General features: G+C 40.1%; 2 protein-coding genes across 4 annotated transcripts; one reads left to right on the top strand and one right to left on the bottom strand.

Moving 5' to 3' along the window:
- Positions 1–272: 272 nt before the first annotated feature.
- Positions 273–13,718, bottom strand: LOC111234185 (calsenilin-like). 3 transcript variants are annotated; one of them, XM_022762146.1, is made up of 11 exons: positions 13,529–13,593; positions 13,285–13,378; positions 9,370–9,544; positions 4,209–4,211; positions 3,889–4,013; positions 2,407–2,476; positions 2,164–2,234; positions 1,943–2,050; positions 1,727–1,831; positions 914–976; positions 273–792 (listed from the first exon to the last, which is right to left on the bottom strand). In XM_022762146.1, the coding sequence occupies exons 2-11, from the start codon at positions 13,288–13,290 to the stop codon at positions 745–747; spliced, it is 774 nt and encodes a 257-aa protein (XP_022617867.1). In that variant the 5' UTR covers positions 13,291–13,378; positions 13,529–13,593; the 3' UTR covers positions 273–744. The 3 variants fall into 3 exon arrangements, with proteins under 3 accessions (XP_022617867.1, XP_022617866.1, XP_022617865.1); XM_022762145.1 differs by lacking the exon at positions 1,727–1,831 and having other exon boundaries at positions 13,529–13,718; XM_022762144.1 differs by lacking the exon at positions 4,209–4,211 and having other exon boundaries at positions 274–792; positions 13,529–13,718.
- A 5,860-nt stretch (positions 13,719–19,578) lies between these two features.
- Positions 19,579–23,774, top strand: LOC111234201 (zinc-binding protein A33-like). Its single transcript, XM_022762164.1, has 6 exons — positions 19,579–20,305; positions 20,842–20,937; positions 21,245–21,478; positions 22,136–22,158; positions 22,249–22,364; positions 22,511–23,774. The coding sequence occupies exons 1-6, from the start codon at positions 19,670–19,672 to the stop codon at positions 23,053–23,055; spliced, it is 1,650 nt and encodes a 549-aa protein (XP_022617885.1). The 5' UTR covers positions 19,579–19,669; the 3' UTR covers positions 23,056–23,774.
- Positions 23,775–24,539: the final 765 nt, after the last annotated feature.

Consider the following 24,539-nt stretch of genomic DNA (forward strand, 5'->3'; position numbering starts at 1 on the left):
ACAACTTTGCTTCATGGCTTTTTCTTTTTTTTTTTTTTTTTTTGCAGCTTTACAGATCCACAGCCTGAAATACAATGCAACACTCTTGATGCAACCATTTGCTAGACCCTTACATTTCTGTATTTTATTTTGAAAGTGGACACACCCAAGCCTTTTTGTGCTGTCCATGTGAAAATTAGCAAAAGATACAAACAAGTTAAAACCTGCACATGTGGAAAGGACACACACCTCAGACTTATTTTTGGTCTCTGTGAGGAACTTAAGACATAAAAAAGAAAATAGAGTTAACAGTTGGTGAAGGTAGACATTTATTTCAGCAGGTTTTGGGTCAACATGACAATGACGAGGTATCATGTTTACACAAACATCTGAGGAACTTAGAAACATAATTATTTTCTTTACAGTATAGTACAGTAACAAAGTATCATCCCACTTATGCCCGAGTTTCAGAGTGGTCAACAATAAAACCTCCTGTTTGTGTTCAATGTGGTTTGCATCACATGCTTTGATTTGTTGGGCAAACACATGCTCATCTGGCAACGATGAAGTTTTTAATTTTCCACATTCGCTTCATGTGCAAAAAGAAGATTAAAACTGTCATGCAAAGAAACATTTCTCCAAGTGATTTGGTGAATTCTGCACATTTCTCTGCATAGAACAGTTTGAATTCCTTTTCAGGATGAAAGGAGTTGTTTCAGCTGGGAGCGCTATGCAGCATTGCTGATCCACATCCGTCTAAAGAAACTAGATGACGTTCTCAAAGAGCTGCATGGAAGCCATTATACTTTCATCCTGTCGAGAAAATGAACAAAAGATCCAAGTAATAGGCTACATGTGGTGTTGTGCAAAAAGCAACAGTGAACAGTCAATCTGTGCAGTTTGACCATATTAGACACTTTTATTACTGGTTTACCTTTTGGCAGGTTTCTATAAACTCATCTATAGTCACCACTCCATCTCTGTTACGATCCATTTTCTGAAAAATGTCAGACATGTAAAGGAGAGAGACTTCATGTTTAGTCAAGTAGGAAAGTAAATGAGTAAAATACTTCATGAACAGTAACTCTGAAGGATATTCATCTAAGGTTTAAAAGTGTGTCATGAAATCACAGTGACAAACTGTGGGTTTGGAAGAAGTTTGGTCTTCAGATTCTTTGATTTGAGAATCTGGAGATGCCACATCCAAAGTGTAGGTGCAGTTTTAGGTTTATAGTTTGTATTTTTTTTTTCACAAAACCCAAAGATACAGTCCGGTGTCCGAAAGTAGATTTAGGACAAAAAAAGAAATCTGTGTAGTGAAGGTGTTTCAGGAGATTCAGCTGGACTGAAGGAATGTGTGAACACAAGGTTTTTGATTGTGTGTTGAACAGTTTAGAGATTATTGACCTTTGTCCACTGCTTGTGATGCAGTGTACTAAAAACCAACTTTCACCCTGTCACCAGACGTGCAAATAACATTGTTACGAGACAGACTGACGCGCATTTACATTTGCAGTGTGTTAAAACAGATGCTGTTCTGCACCTTGTGATATTATATTTCTTGACCTGTGCATTTTAGTTAGGTTTGTTTTTTTTGTTCCTGCAACAAATTTGTGACACTATTGTAATGACTGTGTACAGTAACACAGGTTGTGGTCTTGGATCAGTACAATATCTGGATGCAATAACATCTATTTAGATGCCAAGGATTAGACCGTGTCGTTTAGTGGCGTCAGAGATAACACACCTGGAAGAATTTCTCCACATGCTCAAAGGGGGATTCCTCTCGTACACTGGGTGAGGTATACCTGCCCATCATGTCATAAATGGACGTCATTATTGCCAACATTTCCTATAGAAAATTAAAAATAGCAACAAAACCCACTCAGATTTACATCTGTAGAAATCATGACACTGCAACAGATTTTGATATATTTCTCTTATGAGATTACCTCCTACCTACCTCTTTTGTAATGTAGCCATCCTTGTTGATATCGTACAGATTAAACGCCCATCGGAGTTTCTCTGTAACAGAGCCTCTAAGCAACACAGACAATCCTAACACAAAATCCTGTAAAACAAAAATCATTGCATCCTACTTTAAACTAAAACCAAATACACGTCACACTTGATTACCGACCACAGGAAATAAGATAAGAGATATGCAGACCTCTGTCAACTCACCTCAAAGCGGATAGAGCCACTTCTGTCCATGTCAAACGCGTTGAACAGGAAATGTGCATATGTGGTCGCATCTGAGGACAAATAATGGACATACAGGGTTGAAAATGAACATGAAACGTTGTTGGCTAATTGTGACACTCTTGCAAAACCCAATTATTCATTGCAACCATGACTAACTTTGCTTGTTTCACAATCTATCAGGTCAATCTTTCATAGGTTTATAGTTTACATTTCAGACTGTACCTCCTTGAGGGAAGAACTGTGAGTAAATGGTCTTGAATGTTTCTTCATCCACGAGTCCGCTGGGACATTCCTATTGAAGGGTAAAAAAAAATATTTTTTTGTAGCTCCTTTTATCTTTTCTGTACTCACCAGCAGTTTCACACAACAGGATGCAGCACAGCACAATGCAATTATGTTGAAACTTAATGACAAGATTATACTGAATATACACATGCACATTTAATTCTTCTGTATTATGGGAAGCAGCTCAACAAAGTGTTTCTTGATGATTAACCTACTCTCTGCTCCATTGTTATTTTTTTAAAAAGAGATTTTAAAATGGTGTTGTAGTGTGCAGACGTGATCCCTGACTGCAGTGCAAGGAAATGGTCACTAGAGGGTGAGGAGAGCAGGATATCCAGTAGCAACAGCGAATTGAGAAGATTTTCTCTGAGGCCTTTCAAGCTTTTCATCAATCCAAAGAAAGCAGTTACACAGAATTACTGTGTTTAAGCTGCTGTGAGAGTGTCTTCACGTTTTGGTTCAGGTCAAGGGAAAATGCAAGAGATGCAAAGAAGGGGAAACAGTTCAGTATCAGTACAACAAGAGCACAGGGGAAAAAAGGGAGCTGGAGAAGCTGCTAAAATCTCTTGAAATGACATGTTTTTCCACCCGCTGCTCTTGGTCTGCCACCAACACCAGTGGGAATATTCCTAACATCACAGGCCAAAATGATGAGTCACAAGCTAAATATTTGCTTTCAGTGAGATGTTGTGTTTCCTCTTAAATACAACCTATGCAAATGCAAGTCAGGTTTTCATTACAACCAAAGAACGTGAAGCATCTGATTTTACTGATAATTGAAATAAACTGCTTTCTTTACTTTTATTATAGACATAGCAGCAAAAATATAGGTGGAAGTAATAATATTAAATACAGATCTGTTTAGCTGAAGTTTCCCAGTAACCCTCATTCAAAATCCTATTAATTGCACATGTGCTTCTCCTGCTATGACAAATATCTGCTGTGAAAAAGATATTTCATTTGAAACAATTAGTTTTGTTTACACCAAAGCAAAGCATTTTTAATGTTGCAGTTTTGTTTACTTCAGCTTGTGGTCTTCTTCCTCTCCTCTTTAATGGCACTTTGCAACCTTTAAAGGCGCATTACAGCCAATAACTGTCAATATGCATTACCTGCATCTGCACTTAGCAAAAGCATGTATAACGTCACCCCCACGCTCGAGCATGTGTTGGTAAAACACAAAATATATAAACAATAAACCGAAACTTGGCTCAGTAGTGCAAGTCCAAAAACAGGCAGGAGGTAAAACGGGCAACAAGGCTGAAAACAACAGCAGGAATGACACAACAGAGAATCTGGCAGGGGGAAAGTGGAGGTGGACCAGGACATATAGGCTCCTAAGGAGCTAATGAGTGACTGGGGAACAGGTGAGAAGGTGGGTGTGAGGAATCCCGGCCATTCCTCTGACTGTTTTCATACATTTTTGAAGCCTCTATAAAGCGACTGGAGCTCCTTCCTGGTGAACTGGGTCTGGGCTTGGAGCTGGTCAAGGCCCTCAGGTTGGTGTCGCACCATGGAGAGTTCAAGGTCACCGTCACTGCTGTCTGTCAGAGGGGAAACAGAGAAGTCGGGGGAGGTGGGAAACAGAGGGGAGGGAGAAAAGAGGGAGGAAACAGAGGTAAGACAAGAAAGAAATAAAAAAAAAAAAAGGGAAGGGCAGGGGAGGAATCGAACACTAGAAAATCAAATAGATGGTAGGCGAAAAATTAAAATGACTGCACGTAACTCAAAATGCTCACCATCTTCAGACAAAATAAAGTATAAAATTGAGAGGTTAGAAAAGGGAAGGTGAGACAAGGAAATGGGTAGAAGATAAAGGATGGTAAGAAGAATGTTCAGTATTAGATACAAGAAGATGAGACAGAAAGAAAGGTGTAGAGATTTTTTTTTTTTTTTACAGAAAAGTGAGAAAACGTATAGTAAGAGGAACTTCTAGAACTGCAAAGGAAATAGGATGGAAATAAGCAGATATACATGCTAATTCTTTTCTTTTAGCTATTGTGGGCATTTCTGAGGTCACTATTGTATAAACAGAGCATAGATTTCACAAAAACTGTCAGTCTGGCACTTGCATAAAATGGCACAAAGCAAATGCAGGGATCGAATAGGGATTTTAGACAGAGCATCTGACTTGCAATGAAAGCACATGTGTCACTAACTCCCAGTGAGCCAGCGCTGGGATAAAATGAAACTACCACTGCAGGTACTCACCGTCTTTACAAGAGCAACACGCACAGAAAGTTGAAAAAGACAAGGGAGGGATTGAGGAGAGGCGATGAAGAAATCAGAGGGGAAGAAGAAAGTCGCAGGACTGTTAAAATATTTGGCTTGATATCTACAAGTTACATTTACCAACACAGTGAACACACCATTAAAGGACAGATTCACATTTTGTCAAGTCTGTTTTTTTTTTGTTTTTTTTTTTTTAAAAACAGCACTTACATGCCATTGTGTACATTGAAAAATATTTTGCTCACTGTAAAGGTTCATACAGGCCGTGAGGAGATCCCCTCCTAACACATTTCTGATGTAAACGATGGGGGACATGTGAGTGTTTTTCACTTGAAGAAATGTAAACCTATCCTTTAATATTTTACAGCTTGTTTGTGTGACTACAATTATATACTCATAACTTTAGCTTTGCTATTACATACAACAAAATCAAATGACAAGAATGTTTAACAGTATTACTCTTAAACAGAATACAAAAGTTTAAACCTACAATATTATTTTCTCCAGACTTGCTCTTCATGTCTTACCTTCCAACGACAAGGGCTCCCAAATCCCAAACTGTTTGAGCACAACAATAAACAGTCCAATAACAACAGCAATGGCAATAATTTCCATTCCCTCCAATCCCATCGTTGCCCTGCATTAGATATAACCTGTGCAAAACACGTTTTAAAAAAACTTAACGTTGAAATTCTTTCCCGATGTGTTTCTAAACGTCGCATTTGAACATCACCTGCTGCTAATCATCTCCTTCCTCCAGCCGCCTCCTCTTTATCAGTGTTTTTTGTACAGGCATCAGCAATTATATACACTTAAATGAAACCCCTGACTTCAACCACTGACCAGTCAGGGGAAAAAAAATGCTATTAGAGTGACTGAAGAGCATCCTCCTTTCAGTAAACAGGTGCAAAGTCCATGGTGTGCTCTTGCAAAGACATATCAAATTCATATCGTCTTAATCCCCCAAAATGAGCTGCAGTTATCTCCACTCGCAAACGATCCATCTGTGTTACTACTCGGCAGCATTTTACATCCAGCCTAGTTCATTTTAGGGTTTCTCCCACAACTCCATCGACTCAGGGGCTCCACCCCCACTCTCTCTTGAGTTGTGCGTGTGTGTATATACATATATATTTATATGTGTGTGTGTGTGTGTTTGAGGTTGGTGATGTTCTTACTGAAGGAATTTCTTTACTAATAGTCTATGATTGACGATCTAAGTTGTCTTTATTTGCTCAGTCATTTCAAGGATGCAAAGCTGTAAAACCAAGCATTGATCCACATCCGCTGATGGCTGGGATATGAACAGCACTTAGAGAGAAGGAGTCTGCCCTGCCCTTTGTGGCGCTGCTTGTGTCTGCTGGGTTGTTCAGCGATACACAGGCTCAGTAACTCGGACGCGACTGCTTTGACTGTAAAAACAGTGCTTTGTTTATGACATTGCAGTTAAGAATAGTAAAGTTGAATTACGTCTGTGCTGCACACCTCAGAGGTCAATTTCTAGCTGCTGTGAAATGCTCCTCATAACATGACGGCTGGCAGTCTAAAAATACCTTTGTTGTTAAGACCTGAGCGAGCCTTTGTATGATAATGCCGTGCTGGAAGATGACACGACTAAAGAAAAATGTGAGTATATGATGACTCTGCACAACATAATGGACTCAGTTTAAGTAGGAAAGGAGGGTGGAGGGCAAATCAATTGTTGAGAGGTAAAATATTGGTCCTAGAGCAGGCAGAGAAAGCGGGCCAGAGATGCATTTATGCATTTAGATGGCTTTATGTAAGTTAGAGACACCAAATGGACTTGTCTTTAATAATGTCTGAGTCAAACTATTGAAATAACTAATGAGCTATTCTGGCTTTATCCAGAATCGTATAAAATTTTGACCATTTCATTAACCTCCTTGAATCTAAGTGAACGTTTGTGCCAAATTTGAAGGGATTTCCTAGACGACTACTCAAGATTCTGCGTTCACACAGTGAAAACTGTTTTGTGGGGTCACCGTGACCTTTGACCTTTGACCTCCAAAATCTAATCAGTTAATCCTTGAGTCCAAGTGACTGTTTGTGCCAAATTTGAAGAAATTCCCTCAAAGTGTTACTGAGATATTGTGTTCACGAGAATGGGATGTTCGTACATACTGTATGTACGAAGTTCTGGATATCATAATGCCGGGACCAGAGGCTTTATGTTTTCAGGTTGTCCATCTGTCTGTTCGTACATACAGTTATAGCATTATGATATCCAGAACTTTGCCTTTTATGAGTCAGCAGAGCGTAAACTGTGAGATCAGGGGTGATGGATCATGTAGCTTAGAAAATGCTGCCAGTTAAACCTCAAATACAACTGAGGGTTTTTGCACACAGCCATCTCATGCCATAAAACATTATAACAACATTAAAGCTAATGATTAATGCACCTTAAGTGCTGATCTGTCCATGTTCTTCTATTAAACACAGACATGAGTGAAAGTGGCTTAAGCATGCAGGGAAGCCGACAGTGCAGCCATCAGACTCAACGTCAGGCTCTAATGACTGCGGTGAGGGCAACATTACAACTCAGAGCCTGAGTCCATCGATCAAAATATCACACAAGTTCTCATCACACAATTATACATCCTTAACTTAACGAAGAATTCTCATGTTGAACTCTTTCATTGTTTTTAGAAACTTCATACAAACACCTGGCACAGTGTAAAGGAGGACAGGAAGGGACTTTATCTGTCCTTCATACACTTTTTATCCAGGTTTCTTTAAACTTTGACTTACATCGTCAAACACCGACTCTACTGCAAACGCTTGATGGCTTTGACAGGCATTCTAAAGGGCATTTATGCAGCAGGATTTACGTTATCTGTACTAGTATTCAAACCTTACGTCACGACTCCTAAAGCTGGTCTGATGTGACAGAATGCACAAATGTTTTCACTCTCTATAATATTATTGTAAACTAAGCAACAAACTACTATTTCATATAGAGTATGAGGTGGAAAAACAAAGAAACTCACAAGGCAGTGAGACATTTTAAGTGCTACCTCTGCAGTAACACAAGTACATTGTAATTACAGCCAAACAGACATCTACAATCTTTGTTTTCAGAGCTTAGTTACAGCTAAGTGTTCTAAGTGCAGCATCCTAAGCTGAATCCTGCTGTGTGATGGCAAAAGTATCTATTATTTGCAATTGTTTTATTCTCATGTTCATAACTACAGAAACAGAAGACATCTTTGTCTCCATTCAGCAGCGATTCTCTATTATCCAACATGATTTTTTTTTTTATTTCAAAGCAGTTGTATTATTTTTGCAAGCATTCTTCAGAAAAACCACTGACTGTTTCCAGTGTGGTGTTGTGTATGAAACACACATGTATGAGAATGATTGCAGACCAACATCTACTGTAAGGACAGGAGACACTCAGGTGCTATAATGTCTATGCACCAGCAGATGGCGATAAAGTTGTTAAGATGTGAAGGACATAGGTTTAAACCTCAATGAAGGTTTCCATTTCAGAGGTTAACAAACAGTGAATAAAAATAAAAGGTGAGAAATGATGAGAGTGATGACAAGAATTTAGTGATTCAGTGCATTACATCTAATGGAGTTCTACTACAGGTATAATTAAAGGCCTCATAAATAAAAAAAATCAAGACCATTTCCTCACGGATGTCTAAATTAGGGATGGGATATATGGTTGAATTGTAAATGTGTAGCTGTTTTACTTTGAAGTGACAGTTTGTTAGCCATTAAAGCCTCGATGTCCTGTCCAAGGCACTCGGCCATCTGTCTGTTGGCACAGAGAGAGAAGTCGGCAGCAAATGAGTCTAGATGACAACAGCAGGTCATCTCTGCAAATGACTGATTTTGTCTGCTTACCACTGTATTTTTTCACTGAGGCTTATTAAAGCACAAAAGACAGACAAATATTTGAATGAATCAAAGAGACTGTTTGCACGTTAGGGGAATCAAGACAAAATGTGATATTGGCAGGAAAGATTGTGCATGCACGCAGCAGACTGTCTGCACTGTCTTGCCCACACAGGAGGGCAATGTCAATAATTCAGAGAGAAAACTGGGGCATGTAGGGGCAGTCGAAGACACAGTGCTCTTCATCTATAGAAAAAAAAAAAAGCGCCATTTAACACTTGTGACTGGTGGTGTGGTGTGGTACATTCTTTAATTTACTTATTATAATTTCAAAGTACGCTAATTGAGTAGTTAAGATAGAAACAAGATCCAAAGGTGAAATCATTCCTCATCATTTCTCAGAGATGAAGTGGCGAGTTCTGTGTGTACAGCGAGTTTTAGATGGGGAAGGAGAAATGTGGAGTGGATCAAACTTCATTCTATGAAGCACAATCAGAGGCTAAAGTGAAAGTGGCAGCTGTCCAGTCATTGACCGATGACCTGCTAAAATGAAGTGGCGCTTAGTGAGCAGAGAGGTATGTGCTGTAAACACTGAGTAGAGGGAAAGAATAGAGAGCATTTTAAATGTAGATCTATACTGTGGATGGTGCAGAAGCTGAAAAATTCATGTATTCTGTAGTGTGGGAGATTGAAGACCTGCCTCCCTGCTGAATCTCCCACCTCCCCTGCTGTCACAGTCATGCTGATATTCAATATATTGTGTTGTTGCTCAGCCTGGCGGTGGCTCTGTTCATGTGCCTCTACCTGGTCCCTGTTGCTTGGTGCTGGCGATGATCCATTTGACGAGACAGCACTTCATGAGAGATTTACGTGAGAGCCGTGGTTTCTGCCACTTGGAGCCCTCTGTCTGTCCGCCCGGGTTTGGATCTTTTCCATTGGCATCAGGCAGCAGACCGCCATCCACCGTCTTCTCATCCGCCTGAGGAAGTGCAGAAAAGAAAGTGTCCTCTGAGAGGGAAAAGAAAAGCTCTTTGAAGATAAACCCTCTGTTGCTCCTCCGCTGTCAAAAGCCCCTACAAGAGGGATCACCTGACACACCTCAGGCAGGGAGAGGAAAACAACCAGTGTGATGCCTGGAAAAGCAGCCACTTCCAGGCTGTAGGTCGCCTCCATTCTTTATCTTCTGACACCTAACTGCATGTTGTGTGTGTCTTATAAGCTAGATTCACCATTAATATTTAAATCAGGTATATATACAATTTCTGTTTACAGATTTGATTTTGGAGAGAGAGAGAGACAGGTTACCGTGGCAGTTCCCCTCAGATCTACAGAACATTTTTGCATCTTTCAGCCCATTGTTTTGGTTTTATGACCCACAGTTTCTCACAGCTCTCAGCTGCATTATTTTTAGATGTTTTCAGCGATAAAGCTCTAAAGCCCTAATGTACACTTAGCACCAAGCAGCAGACACACACAGCCAGGGATGAGCTGCAGAACATGGTGGTAGTTAAATTATTTCCTTCAGGGGTTGTTGATGACTAAAAACAGATTTAGAAAAGGAGAGTGGAAATTAGACTTCATTAGGTGGACTCAAATATGAGTCCAAATGAATGCTAATGTTGCTCCTGATTGGGTAAATATGAACTTAATATGTCAGTGTAATATAGCAGTGTAGTGTAGTATTCACCGCTTATTTGCTTTGCCACCGCACGGCACACAATTGCTGGATACAGGTTTTAAACGACAAAGACGCAGCAGTATGCTTTGTGTTGAAGTTGACGTTTCCCATTTGAATTACAATTTCTATGGCACTGCCCATTGCGGTTCCACTGGTTTACAGGCAGTTTACAGATTATAGTACGGTGAAACACAAACAGATGGGGAAACAGACTTCAGTACAGAAATGAAAAAAAATAAACATCTAACTCCATCTAGACCTGAAGTTCCTGAACAATTTAATCTAAATGAGACAGTCTCACACAAAACCTAATTTAATCACATTTCCCTCTATTACAACTATGTCTGCCTTTTAGGAAGCACAAGTTACATATTGAAGGAGGCTTTTAATCATATGGTTGCACGACAAAAAAGAAGGTTTGGTACTTGTAAGCTGGATCTGCTTTTATAGCTTTATATTGTGAAACAGCAAGGCACTTGATAGCTGGACCTGCAGGAGGAGCTACATGCAGCTAACAGGATGAACAGATCAGTGCCTCGGTCATCAATACCTTGATACTCAAACAGCTCATTTGATATGAATAGTTAAGTGTTTATTACAAAATGTATTTGTCTTTATGTGGTTGCCACTCTCGTAGGAATCTCTTGCGCTCTTTGCAGCTAAATCCTGCCTTTGTGTTGAGCATATTTTAACACTGAAAGTAGCAGGAGATCAGTCTATGTACAGTGCTTCTGACAAAACTGGTGCTTCTGGACAAAGAGAGAAGGAATTGGAAAAGGTATAATATTCCAGTAACAGGAGCTCTTCTGGGAACAGGGACACACCAGCTGTTACTATATTTCCAGTTATTTCCATCATCACACAACATGTTGTCATCTCACACTGGGCACGCATTCAGTGTTTCTATGTTCAGATTAATATTTCAGTGATAATGAAGCTTTACATTTTCAAACATGACTCACTTGCTGTAAAATAATCCAATTACACTTGTGTCAGGACAATTTTAGGATGAGAGATTTTTTAATGGGCTGCGTGTGTTTGGTTCTCTTTCCATTGTGAAATAATTTGTTGTGTCACCATCTCTCTGTGAGACTGTTTTTCTGAGCTATACTGTCTGGCTCTGAGAAACAGGGAGTATGTGTTGACTCATAGTCACTGTCAGTGTTATTGGACTGTTCTTCTTGGCACAGGTTCACAGTGTGTGAGGTTTGTTCCTTCCTTTTATTGTTTGGTTCTTTGTCGCCCGTTTGAGTTACGTTCGGTTTTTCTCTTCCCTTCTTAAGGCTCTCATCTCATTTCTCTCTCTGTCTATGCAAAGTCTTTTACTTGCTTGTGATAACGGGTTCTTATGAATAAAACAGCTTTCTTTAAGAGGTTGCTGAGAATATAAGGTATAGAGTTTGTAGAGAAAATAGACAGAACTACTGTCTGGGGATCTCCCCTTAGTCCCGTATTTGAATACGAAAGGATGCCAAAGCATACAGAGCATCGAGAATGTCGCTCAATAATTCACACTACTTAAAACTGCATCAATAAAAGATCAGATTTTGCTGCCACGGTGAGGTGAGTGACGAGGACGAGTTAAACAGACATTTGATGGACCATCCAAAAGCCACATAAACAACCGGACACATTCAAACAGACATGCACACAAACATACAACAGGCATCCATGGCAGACACACAATCACACTTCAGAACTAAATGCACGGATGTATATTCAAGTGCATAAAGCAGTCTCATTCATATATGCAGCATATATCCTTCTGGAGTGTCTGAAGTAGTTACTTCAAACTTCACTAATGTCAAGTTTAATTAAGGTATTTGTTTAAAACCTTTATAATAAAATGTGCTTTTATATCAAGTAAATTATAAAATGTCAGTCATACTAAATTGTCTGTGAGGATGAAAAACTGTTTTAAAGGATCTGAACAGAAGGTGATTTAGGGTCTTAACATCCAAAGCGCTGCATTATTAAAAGCAAAGGAGTCATGTGTGCTGAGTAGTGAGATGCTCCCTGTGATCATGAAGTCATCATGAACACGGTGGGTGACCGTCCTCCACTGATCATCACATATGCTACCACACACACAGACACACACACATACACACACACACACACAAGGAGCTCATGGCTATTTCAATGAAATGACAAAAATAAGTTGTTCTCCTGCTTGGACCTCATCAAGTCTGCGTCCTGGTTTTCAGTCTGGTTTCCAGTACAACTCTTTACCACCTGTTATGCTTTTCTAATCTGCTTTGATTTCTGTTTGCCATGTGGTTAACATGTTTTGGCTTCAAGTTACTGGTCAAACAAGCACATTAGGTCAACATGCATGTTTCCATATTATAATTCTGTTTATAGTGTGAAATCAGGAGTGGTGGAAAGTACATTAACTCAAGTAGCCTCCTGTAGTTGAGTGCATTTTTTTATTCTTATAAAAAAAGGTACATTTACATTTGAGGGAAATACTCTACTTTTTACTCCACCACATTCATCTGACGGCTTTAGTTACTTTTTCGATACAAAACATATGATCAACCAATAAAATTTAATGCATTTTTATAGATCTCTCCAATAAATAAAGTGGTTAAAGTTAGACACACATCAACAAGCCACCACATTAAATGCTGCTTCTATTAGTGTAATACATCAATAAAAACATCCCCAATAATCTAATTTTGAAACTAATTACAATTTTTATTTCCACATAATCAGTTTTTTTTTCTTTTTCTTTTGACACTTTAAGTATATTTTTCTGATAATATATGTGTAGTTTACGCAGGACCTTTACTTCAGCCTGAAGATCTGAACACTTCCTCCACTAGTTCATGTCTTTAAAATGTGATGTACAGCTCTTTTTCTCTAATGTTCAGCTGAGTTGAAGGACTTTGCGCTGTTGATTTAAAAAGTAGGCTATCATACTGTGAGGTACAAAACGCACACAGCAGCAATGGCCATGATTAATCTTTCTACATGTTAGTGGAATCTATTCCAGCAATAAGTACATTAAAGCATAAAGTAATAGATGTTTACTGCACCTGCATTGCGTCTGGGCTTGTGTTGATGTTTTGGAGAAGAATCGCTGCAACGGTCCTCAGCTTGCGTTCCTCAAAACGACCCAGTGAGCTGCAGCTGCATGGAGAGAGAGCGCGCGAGAGAGAGAGACAGAGAGAGAGACACAGAGAGAGAGAGAGAGAGAGAGAGAGAGTGAGAGAGAGAGATGCACTGAGGATAAACCGTAATCACCACATCTACGTGTTGCAGGTCAGCAAAAGTTCGCACCTGAAGAGTGAGAGAGTGAAGGTGTGATTGAGTCGGTGATGAGCAGCAGAGTCGTGATCCTCGGCTCATCCAGTAAACAGCACTGAGAGGAGGCGGACGCTTTATAGAGCCACAGAAGGAGCGAGGTGCGGACGAGGTGTTTGCATCGTGACAAATGTTATTAGAAGTGCCAGACATATTATAACGAGCAGCGATGATGTGTGGGTCCAAACTCAGACTCTCTGAGGAAATTAAACAGGATTACTGCGTTTCTCACACACACACACACACACACACACACACACACACACTGTCCGAGTTGATTTGCTGTGTTATGTCTGTATACTCAAATATAATTATAATACTACTACTAATAATACTATTTTGTGACTTTTATCCAATTTAGGTTGGTTGGGTGGTTGAATTGTTCTTACCAANACACACACACACACACACACACACACACACACACACACACACACACACACACACACACACACACACACTGTCCGAGTTGATTTGCTGTGTTATGTCTGTATACTCAAATATAATTATAATACTACTACTAATAATACTATTTTGTGACTTTTATCCAATTTAGGTTGGTTGGGTGGTTGAATTGTTCTTACCAAATATTCTCAAACAATAAAAAAGCAAGACTTTCCATCAACATCAAAAAGACAGGCTTTACATGTGCAATGTACTGACACCACAGCATCACAATGGCATTGTGCTGCAAAGCTCCTTTAATTTGACTTTGAATTTTGAAACTACACCCCATTAAGGGAACACTCTGTACTGTGCACCTGTTTCCACCCATGGTATCACATTAAAGGAAAATTAATATGAGAGCAGGAAGCTGCCCAAAATATCCTGACATGGCCTCTGCATCTGTTAAAGTGCCTCTTCTCAAATTCTATGACTGTCATTTGTCTCATTTGTGGTTATTGTTCCCACAAGTCACAGGGAGGTTTGCATGAAGGATAAATGTTCTTCACTTTCTCCGAGATGTATTTGTTACAATAGGAAATGTTGTCCATCAGTGCTTAAGAAGGACAAATGTGATGTTTGAGGCAACGCTTTATCTCAGGTGGAATAGACATTAAAAAGAGACTTTAAAAAGCAAACATTGGAGGGAAAGTGTAACATGCAAAAGAGGCGATTAATGAAACATAAAAACTGGCAAGAGCAAATAAAAGTGTAAAATGCACAAACTCAAAATGATTTGCTGGTGACATGAGAACGTTCTGCATTATTCTATGAATGAAATGAAACAGCTTGAGTGAAAATCTCCACTTCCACTTCTGACCATGTTTCATCAAACAAAGACTAAGTCTACAGCTGCAGTCCAGCAGCTCTGTGAGCCTGTATTTGCTGGTCTTGGTGCTGAAAAGTCAGAGTATCACCAAAGTCATTATGTTTCATCCTCTGGGGACCATGAATGCCTCTTCTAAACTGTATCCATCCAACAGGTGTTTAGATATTTTAGATATTTCAGTCTGTACCTTTTTAAAAATGTGGTTATCATTTAGTTAATTATACACCAATAGCTTGAGATCATTCTCATTAATCAGAGAATACATTGACTGGAAATATTTAATATCTCCCCCGCTGTTTCAGCAATGATAACTAAACTGGTGAAATTCAATATTTCTGTTCTGTCTGTCTGTCCTTGTACTTCTCATCTTCCTACAGGTCTGTCTCACTCCTGCAGACACTTACGTTATTTTTAGCCTCACTAGTTCCAGAGAGCCTCCAGTTTCCCTGGTGCCTTACACATCAGCTCAGGGTTTAATTGAAGGTGTGTGTTCGGTGTAGATGTACCTATAATGTGTGTGTGTGTGTGTCTGCGAAAGGTGGTTTCTTTTATTTTCTCTCTTCCCTCATGAATGTTGCATTTTTTTTCTTTTTTTTGGAGAATTTGCCACAAACACTCACATGCATGGCTGCACACATTTGTGCACACATTCATACTACGTCTGCAACTGTGCCACAATCATCCACCGCTACTTATCCTTTTCTTTGATAAGAGACATGAATATAAACCGGAAATGTGACATTATGAAACATGTTGACTTAATTAACTCTGTATGTTATAGGATTTGGGGAAGATGAAGTTACACAGCTTCGTAGCAAAGAGGACATTAAAGGTTTGTTGCTGTTATAACTCTTTCCCCAAAGGTCTAAACACAAAGAAAAAATACAGAGGAGACAAAATTACACTCTCCACAGCTATCCCAAGACACAAAACTATACAATAAAACAGACAGGTCCTCTAAAATGTGACATTGCTTTAAGAGGCAATAAATGAAAAATACTTTTTTGTGATCACTAGACAGCTTCTGAAATAACAGTATTCAGCTGTAAAACAATGTGATAAAGATTTTTATTAAAAAGTGAGGATGTGTTTTCTCTTCAGCGTCTCTTTGGCCACAGGATCTTGTTCACACTGGAGGTAATATTCTGTCTTTTTCAGCATGAGAAGTTTTCCTTGAAAAACACATTCCTCATCCTCTTCCTCTCCCTCTCTTTGTCCTTCTGCCTCTGCCTCTCTGCACTGCTGCTGTCAGTTCATCTCCAGCACTTTAATGCGAGTAAAAAGCAGAAACTGCTGTTCTGTTTTTGAAGTATAGCTTTAAACAAATGTTAATTAACTCAGTATCCAAGTTGTTGACTTATTTCATCCAGGCAGTTTCCAGTTTAGTAATCCAGCTAAAAAATGTTTGAACTTTCTTTTGCAAACTGGATGTGATGTTGCTGAAAACGTATAATAAAATCATTTACCCTCTGCTGCACCCCACTCAATTTTTTTTCCAGCCCATGAGGCTTAGAGGAATCACAATGCCAAAGCATTTCAACATTTTAATTAACTCAACAATCCTAATCCGTCCCCTGTGTTAATTACTAACTCGCAGCTCTGAAGATGCTGTCATGGACATTTCTATTAGGGACCAGATGAAGGTTAAAGGTTAATTACACTGTGAAGCATCGCTTATTTTCCAGTAAAACCTCAGTAAATGTGAAAGGCTGCAGATAAAAGTTTCATTTCACATGGCCTCTCTTCTTGCCTGTGTTTTCCAGTCGTTGCACATCATAACTAATGCAACACCTGCACCATAAAAGATATATCTGACCTAATTTATTGCAGGGTTATTGCAATAGATGGCATAGTGCACAGTGTTTGACATGTGTCCATCTTATTGTGTTTCAGTTACACATACAGTATATGTACATGTTTGTCTATGTGCGATACAATAAGAAGCCACAGAACCACCAACATATCCAGAGGATTGGTCATGTACTGTCGCTGTCCAGTGAGAAGTGTATATTCAAATAAATTGAGTAATGAAGCGTTGTTATATCAACATTATCTTACTTTTTAAACAAAATAAACCATTTAAAACCCCATTTGTGCATTTATGGAGTTTTTATTTGCTGAAGTTGACACTGAAGGAGACACAAAAATATGAAAAGAATAAAATTGATATCATTTAAAGACCCTCTCCAATGAAAATCAAGTTTTTTAACCTTGTTAACATGTCTATATTGTGTTTTCTATCTATCTATATATGTATATATATATATTACAAGACATATCATATCACAGGGGACAGATTAGGATTGTTGAGACATATCATGAGTGAAATAAGCAGTCAAAACCATGGCTGCGCATTTCCACCTTTGAACTGCAGTGAACCAATGAGAAGTCTCATACAGCCAGGATTTCATACATCATATAACTGAGGAACCAATCGCGTCAAGTCTGGGGACAAGGGGTGGGCAAAATAAACTTGAAACCTTGTCAGTACAGGGAGCGAGAGTTTGCATTAACATAACCACTAACACATTTATGATGCCACTGTCAGTTGCGAGCTAGCAAACAGCATAAACAAATAAAAGATGCTAACTACGCTGTTGATTTTGGTGCAGAAGACACTCCTCATCTGAGTCCGACTGGAGCTCAAACATGTGGCCGAGTCTCTCTGGTTTCCTCTAACACTAACCATCATGAGACACATTGCTCCTACACCAGTCACCAAAACCTTGTTAGTACAGACAGCGACAGTTTGCATTAGCCAGCCGCTAACACTGTGTCAACCACTGCGAGTTACAAGCTAACAAACAACGTAAATAAATAACTACGCTTACCATGCTGATACGTCTTCTAGTCGCTCATTTTGGTGCACAACCAACTCCTCAAAAACTCCTGAGTCTGGGTCTGACTCAGGCTGAAACATGTGGCTGAGTCTCTCTGACGTTTCCTCAGCTAATCATATTGATTGGCGCTGCTGTTTCACCTGTCAACCTAGCGCGAGCAGCGGTGGTGGGCGGGGCATAAGGCCCGACCCAGATTTTTCAATGAGGAAGTAAGCGAACATTTGCTTACAGCCCATGGATGTTCTTATAATACATCCATAGTGCAGCCCCATTTTCTTCACTTTTTATGTGGGAAAACCATGTTAAACAAAAATATTTATCATAGCAGAGTTTTTTTTTTTTTTTTACATAACAAACCCTAACCCTAAAAAATACAATTATTATAAAGGTTATGATGTGCACTTTGTATATGTTTATGTATATGTGTGTGTATATATATAAATTCAAAATGAATGCAAGCTTGTGGAGACTTAACTAAAAAACAGAATTGCATTAAATAAAAATGATAGGGAATAGGAAGTTTTGCTGGTAAAGAGTTTGAGTTCTTGTTTGATTGCTAAGTCAATCAGAGTTTGAGCAGGAGTCTTGTCTTCATTTGTTGTATTTGGAAACATGACTGGTGTGACTGGATGAGTATAACACTTGTTTTCTCATTTGCTTTCTGATATTTACCACTTCATCCGTTTTCTCCATGCTTTCTGAGCCATGAGGCCGTTTACATAAATAGCATGCACAGTCACTTTTTTAAAAAAAAACTATATTTATCGATCCTGGCGCTTTTAATAGTGTAGCATAACATACACTACACTAAACATAAATTTCAATTTTCACTTTGGACACCAGATGTCACTATTGTCTGTAACATACTGTAGACAGAGGCAGATCACAGGCTCTATGAACAAAAGGATCAAAGTTTCTTCCTATTGACGATCTAATTTCTTCCTAAACACGTTCAAACTATCTGAATACACTCCACATACTAGGTAAGATGTTAATGTCACTCTCTCGCTCTCTCTCTCTCTCTCTCTCTCTCTCTCTGTTTCTGTTTCTCACACACATCCATTTTTAAATTTATGTAATTCAGCTGTAGTTTTACTCACCAGACCTGTGATTATGTCCCAGTGCATAATCACAGGGTGTCTGTGTTTAGTTTGTGTGTGTGTATTTGTGTGATGAGTTGTGATTAGCTTGATGTAACACTCTGTAATATTCAAACTGTTCATATGCTAATATGTTTCAGGGCTGTTTCACAGAAGTAAATAACAAACAGCTTGTGTGTTGAGAGAAGGACTAATTTACTGGACAGATGTTCCCGCCCCCAGGGAACAAGCTGTAAATATCTGTTCTGAGAAGCAGATAAAGGAGAAAGAGAGCTCACAGGATGCCTGCAGTATTTATATTTGTCCATGGTGAAGTTTTCTTCCTGCTGGACATTTTCTGTCTTTGTATAAATCTCTTAATGATCTTGTTTACCCTTCATTGACAATGATTACTTCATGGGCAGAAATCATTGCCAGAAAAAGAAGCAGGAAATCTGTTACAGCCCACACGTTTCTGGTTGTACACAGACGCACACACACACCCACACACAGACACACACACACACACACATACACAAATACACACTCAAAGTCACATAAAATGGATTTAAATTTTTCTTTAGTTACTCTAAAGGAGATTAAGATTTTTGCAAAGCAGGACTTTCTTAGAGTTAATGCCCAGAGTCTAAGGAAAACAAGCCAAAGATAGAATATCCATGGTCCGCCTTGGTTTCCTGACTAAGATGTGATGTCACTCTGGAGGGAAAAGGGGGGCGTATTGAGAGCCCCTTACTATCTGCTGAGGATGTGAGAGGCTGAGGCTGCTTTTGCACCACCCCCTCCATTTCCCCACAGTCAACAGGAAGACTGGAGGCCAAGGAGAGCGGCCACACTCTGCAGGAGAGGAAGGACTTAGAGGTCCAGCTGTACAGTCAGAACAAAGGGAAACAATCAAGGCAAAGGAATGAGCAAGACTCAGAAAGAAGTGAAGAAAATCCAGTCAGTTTATCTGCAGAACTTGGACAAACTAAACCAGGGGATAAAGCCAGACAAGAAAAGTTGGAAACCAAAGGAAGGAGACTTTGCTGTGCAAACAGCCATGGAAAAGCTGCGGCAGCCTCCCATAGCTGGACAAGTCACCAAAAGCTCAGCCCACAGAATCAGCAGAGACCTGACCTGCTCCATCTGCTTGGATCTTTTCAAGCAGCCGGTGTCATTGCCCTGCGATCACACCTTCTGCCAGGGGTGCATTGAGGGCTACTGGACTGGTCCCCGGGGCTCCGGGCAGGGTGGCACGGGCTCCTGCCCTCAGTGCAGGAAGGTGTACCCCGGGCAGAGCTACAGGCCCAACCGCATTGTTGCCAACATAGTGGAGAGCTACTGTCAGGGCCTGGAGGAGAGCGGGACTGGAGCCCGCCTCGCAGATGTTGGGGTGGCAGAGAGGGTTCCAGCTCCGGTCCCCCGCTGCAGCAGACACCGGGAGGAGCTGAAGCTGTACTGTGACGAGGACCAGGAGCTGGTGTGTCTGGTGTGTGGTGTCTCCCAGGAGCACAGAAATCATACCATGGTGTGTGTGCAGGAGGCTGAACAGAAGTACAGGGTGAGTTCACTTTGACTTATGTAAAAGGTTCAGCAGAATATTAAGATTTTATGTAAAAAAACAAACTTGCCTGACAAACTTGCCTCTCAGGAAGTGCACACACCAGGACATCTTACTTATGTCTTTGTCCCCTCTCTCTCTCTCTCTCCCTTGGTACACTTGTTTGTAATAATGACAACTTACCTTTGCTAAAAAACTTAATTTTCTTCTCTGGATGTTTGTGGTTAAGGAAAGACCCTGGTGCATCTTTTGAGGATGTCAGAGTCTCTAGTACTTATGGCACGTGCCATGATTTACTCTAGTTTGCTGCAAATCAGTCACTGCTCTGTCTTTGTTTTATATATTTGGGCATTTAATTTAAAGGTAACATCAGCTAATATTTCTTATGGGGGGTGTGTGTGTATGGGATTTTATCTGCATCTCCTTGTTTTTAAAAAAGTTTTGCTCCAAAAACAACTGGTCAATGTAGAACCAGTTGACAATGAGTGTGAGGTGAAAGTTCAGCATGCAGTGACGTTGTGTCTCTGTCCTGTCAGGCGTCTCTGAACAGCTCCATGGATTCCCTCAAAGCTGAGCTCAACACAGCGCTGCAGTGTGACAGAGAAGCTGAGGATGAGGTTAAAAAGCTCAAGGTGAGAAGATTTCAGGATATATATGTATATATACTGTATATATGTCATTATGCACACTCTGCAAAACAAGTGTTGTAATCTCCCTTATGTTCTGCCTCATCTGGTCTTGTTTCAAGTTATAAACATTTGTTTCTACAAGAATCCAAATAAATGGGACTGACCTTTGTCACTGTGAGAGTTACAGTATTCAAAATGGAAGAAAGTCATTACATGCAAAGCTCTTTTAAATTCTTATATATGGCACGGATCGCATGCTTTCACTATTTCACTCCCGGTGACAAATGTCCATCGTCTTTCACCCACTCAGGAGCACACCGCCGACCTCAAGCAGCGCATCGAGGCCCAGTTCAGCGACCTGCACCAGTTCCTGTACCAGGAAGAGAAGCTGCTGCAGGTGAAGCTGAAGACGGAGGAGCGGAGAGAGCTGATCCGCCTGGACGAGCACAAGGCCCTGCTGTGCGTGGAGATCTCCCGTCTGCAGAGAGCCGTCCACGAGATAGAGGACAAGCTGAGAGAGCAGGACCCGTTCACTCTGCTGCGAGTGAGTTCAGTTAAATATGAACGTGAATACAGTCCATCTGGGAGTGATTAACAGCATGATGAGTCAGCTTTGAGGATGATTAAGGCGAGAAATGCTGAGCTTTTGACTTCAAACTTTTTTTTGTTTGTTTCCAAAACGTTTTATATGATATTGAAGCCAGAGGAAGTAAAGAAGCAAATTGTGAGGGTTTGTTTGTTTTATACTCAAGGATGTTTCAGGTTTTCTTTGCCAAAATGTTAACTAAGCTCCAACATCAACATTCAAGATTTCATTGAGCAGGGTGTGACCATTTTGGCTTTCCTGTTTCAGGTTGCACACAATTAAAGGCCATAAACATGTTTCCATGTATTTTAAGAGTAATGTTTGAATTATTGCTACTTTTCTAATAGCAAAGGATTTGGTCGCAGTGAGTGCAGACAGGATGTAGGCCAGTGATCTCACTCCTTGATCTGCAGGATAAGGAGTTCAGTTTAGGCATTTACTCTGGCCATGGCTGCGGGACTTTCCCCAGCCACAGGGAGATCCCACAGGGTGGGATAGCGTGAGCTCAGACATTGATGTAATGTGGAAAAAGCTTTCTCTTCTTTCAGATACAACAAAACTAATCATCAGTCTCTTTCTGTCTTTTCCTGTGTTTGTTCCTGTGTCTCATTTCAGAGCATCAAAGTCCTGCTCCAGAGGTGAGTGTGGGAAAGGTTCAACTGTTTTATCTTGGGTCGTTTTTTGTTTTTCCTCTATGTTCATTGTTTTGACTTTGCTTTTGTTGGCAGGCCATCGCTGAAGTTTGAGAAACCTGCATTTACACCACCCAGTCTGTGCGAGGGTCGGTTTGCAGGGCCCCTGCAGTACAGAGTGTGGAAATCCATGAAAGGAAGTATTTACCCAGGTACTTTAAGTGGCCCCATCTCCCTTTAAAAATGTAAAATACAACACTGAAATACACAGAAACCAACACTGATAATCTTAGCAGAAACATATTATTAATCAATCTTTTAATTAATCTCTGTTATCATATGATTTTCCTGTTTTTAGTTCCTGCAGCCATCACATTTAACTCCAGCACGGCCAACCCTTGGCTCAGCCTGACCTCCTCCCTCACCTGTGTTCGCTACCAGACCTTTAACCACACCGTGCAGGACAACCCCTACAGGTTCAACGCTGCCCTGTCCCTGCTCGGAAGCCAGGGCTTCACCCACGGACGCCACTACTGGGAGATTGAAGTCTACAGCAGCACAGTCTGGACAGTGGGGGTGGCTCGTGAGTCGGTGCCTCGGAAGGGAGTCATCAAAGCCCTACCAGCCAACGGCTTCTGGACTCTCTCCCTCTCTTATGGGATACAGTACATGGCTGGCACCACACCTCCAACTGTCCTGTCCCTGGAGGAGCCACTGGCCAGGATAGGAGTGTACCTCGACTACAAGAGGGGCCTGGTGTCCTTTTATAATGCAGAGAGCATGACACATCTCTACACCTTTAGGGAGAACTTCACCGAGACGCTGTACCCTTACTTCAACCTGGGCTTCCTGGATAAAGTGCATGAAAATGAGCCTCTTAAAGTTTTCTTACCAAAGATTTAACAAACTGGGAAAAATGGTAACAAAAGGGTAAGAAGTTACAAAAAGTTACCAAACAAGCATGAAATCAAAGTGCATTTCAGAAAAAGAGAAAACATACTTTATAGTGTACAGAATTAGATACAACAAAGTATTTGTATTTGTGCAATAAACAGTTGACATTTGTCCAATGGAAACACATGTAACATACATGTAACACATAGTTCAATATGTAGACTGGATCTACTGCCACACATTTCATTTCAGAGAAGCTGTGCTTCAGTAAAGAATGTGAAACTGTCTGGTTACTTGACTATTGTGACATTAAATGTAAAGTAGTATTATGGTTACTTTTGTAATTCAATGATTTTTTTGTGCATGATACACTAATACATTTAAGTAAACATCTTAATCGTTTAATACTGTGATTTTTTTTTTTTTTACATTTTGAAAAAAATGTCATCATGATTTTAACGTGTCATATTATACTAACTAATGTATTTGGTGCATTCAGGAGCTTTGGGAAATTTTAAGCTTACATAAAAGCAACTTAATTTTAATAGTCTTTTTTATGTGAGCAAATGGTTAGAATTTTGGATATTTACTTTGTACTTGCTGTGCTTGATGAATTTAGTATACCTGCTGTTTGACCTGGTTGATCCCAAGCCTGATGCATGTTAAGTGGCACCCAATATCACACACAACTGTATGAGTAAAATTTTATTAAAAGTTTTTCTTGAAAATTAAGTGTGCTCATTAATCCAGCGTGAAAATAAATAAAACATCAGTGTCATTTCATTACATACTGCATATGAAGCACTATTTGTCATAGTGTAAGTGCAAATTAAAGGCACCCTGTGGAGTTTTTAGCCACTAGTGGCGCTAAGAAGCAATGTTTTTATGAGTGGGTCCCTGTTTTGTTCGTATGTGCTCACATGAGGATGCACATGCACACGCACAAACAAGCAGGTGACACAACAAACACATAATGGTTAGACTCTGTTCCACTAATTGAGAGCTGGTGGCTGTAACATTCACAGAAATGCTGCAACGCATAGGCAGTGAAGAAGACTCCAAGCTAGTAAACATGTGATGTAAACATTGCCTCATTTTGTGTTTTACGAGGATGAAAAATACATTGCATGCATTTGTCAGACTTTTAAGATACACACACTTGGTGAGTTAACACTGAATGTAAACAAAACTTTGTTTAGAAGTAAACTTCACAGGGCACCTTTAATACCAGGCTGAAAAGCAGCCAGTCCTTTCTAGGTTAAAGTTTAAAGTTGCTCCCTTGACCACACCCACCACCACCACTGATGGGTGCGGCTAGGTGTGTCATAAGTGTGGTCTCTTGCACCTGTAACCACACCCAACAGTGATGTCATCATGCACTGACAAACCCTGGAGTCCACCTCTACATCCCATCACAGCAGCAAGTAAAGAAATTAAACCTCTGGGACAACCCAAAGTAAGATTTTCATCTGGAGTTCAGTTGCTCTTTAGAG

This window comes from Seriola dumerili, unplaced genomic scaffold, assembly GCF_002260705.1.
Source record: "Seriola dumerili isolate Sdu_G_001 unplaced genomic scaffold, Sdu_1.0 BDQW01000442.1, whole genome shotgun sequence".
NCBI classification, from domain to species: domain Eukaryota; kingdom Metazoa; phylum Chordata; class Actinopteri; order Carangiformes; family Carangidae; genus Seriola; species Seriola dumerili.

Coding starts and splice junctions, on each gene's coding strand:
- LOC111234185 (XM_022762146.1), bottom strand. Junction 2,051..2,163: donor GTGGCTCTATCCGCTTTGAG/GTGAGTTGACAG, acceptor TTTGTTTTACAG/GATTTTGTGTTAGGATTGTC. Junction 793..913: donor TTATAGAAACCTGCCAAAAG/GTAAACCAGTAA, acceptor TTTTCTCGACAG/GATGAAAGTATAATGGCTTC.
- LOC111234201 (XM_022762164.1), top strand. CDS start 19,670: ATGAGCAAGACTCAGAAAGAAGTGAAGAAAATCCAGTCAGTTTATCTG. Junction 20,306..20,841: donor AGGCTGAACAGAAGTACAGG/GTGAGTTCACTT, acceptor CTGTCCTGTCAG/GCGTCTCTGAACAGCTCCAT. Junction 21,479..22,135: donor ACCCGTTCACTCTGCTGCGA/GTGAGTTCAGTT, acceptor GTCTCATTTCAG/AGCATCAAAGTCCTGCTCCA.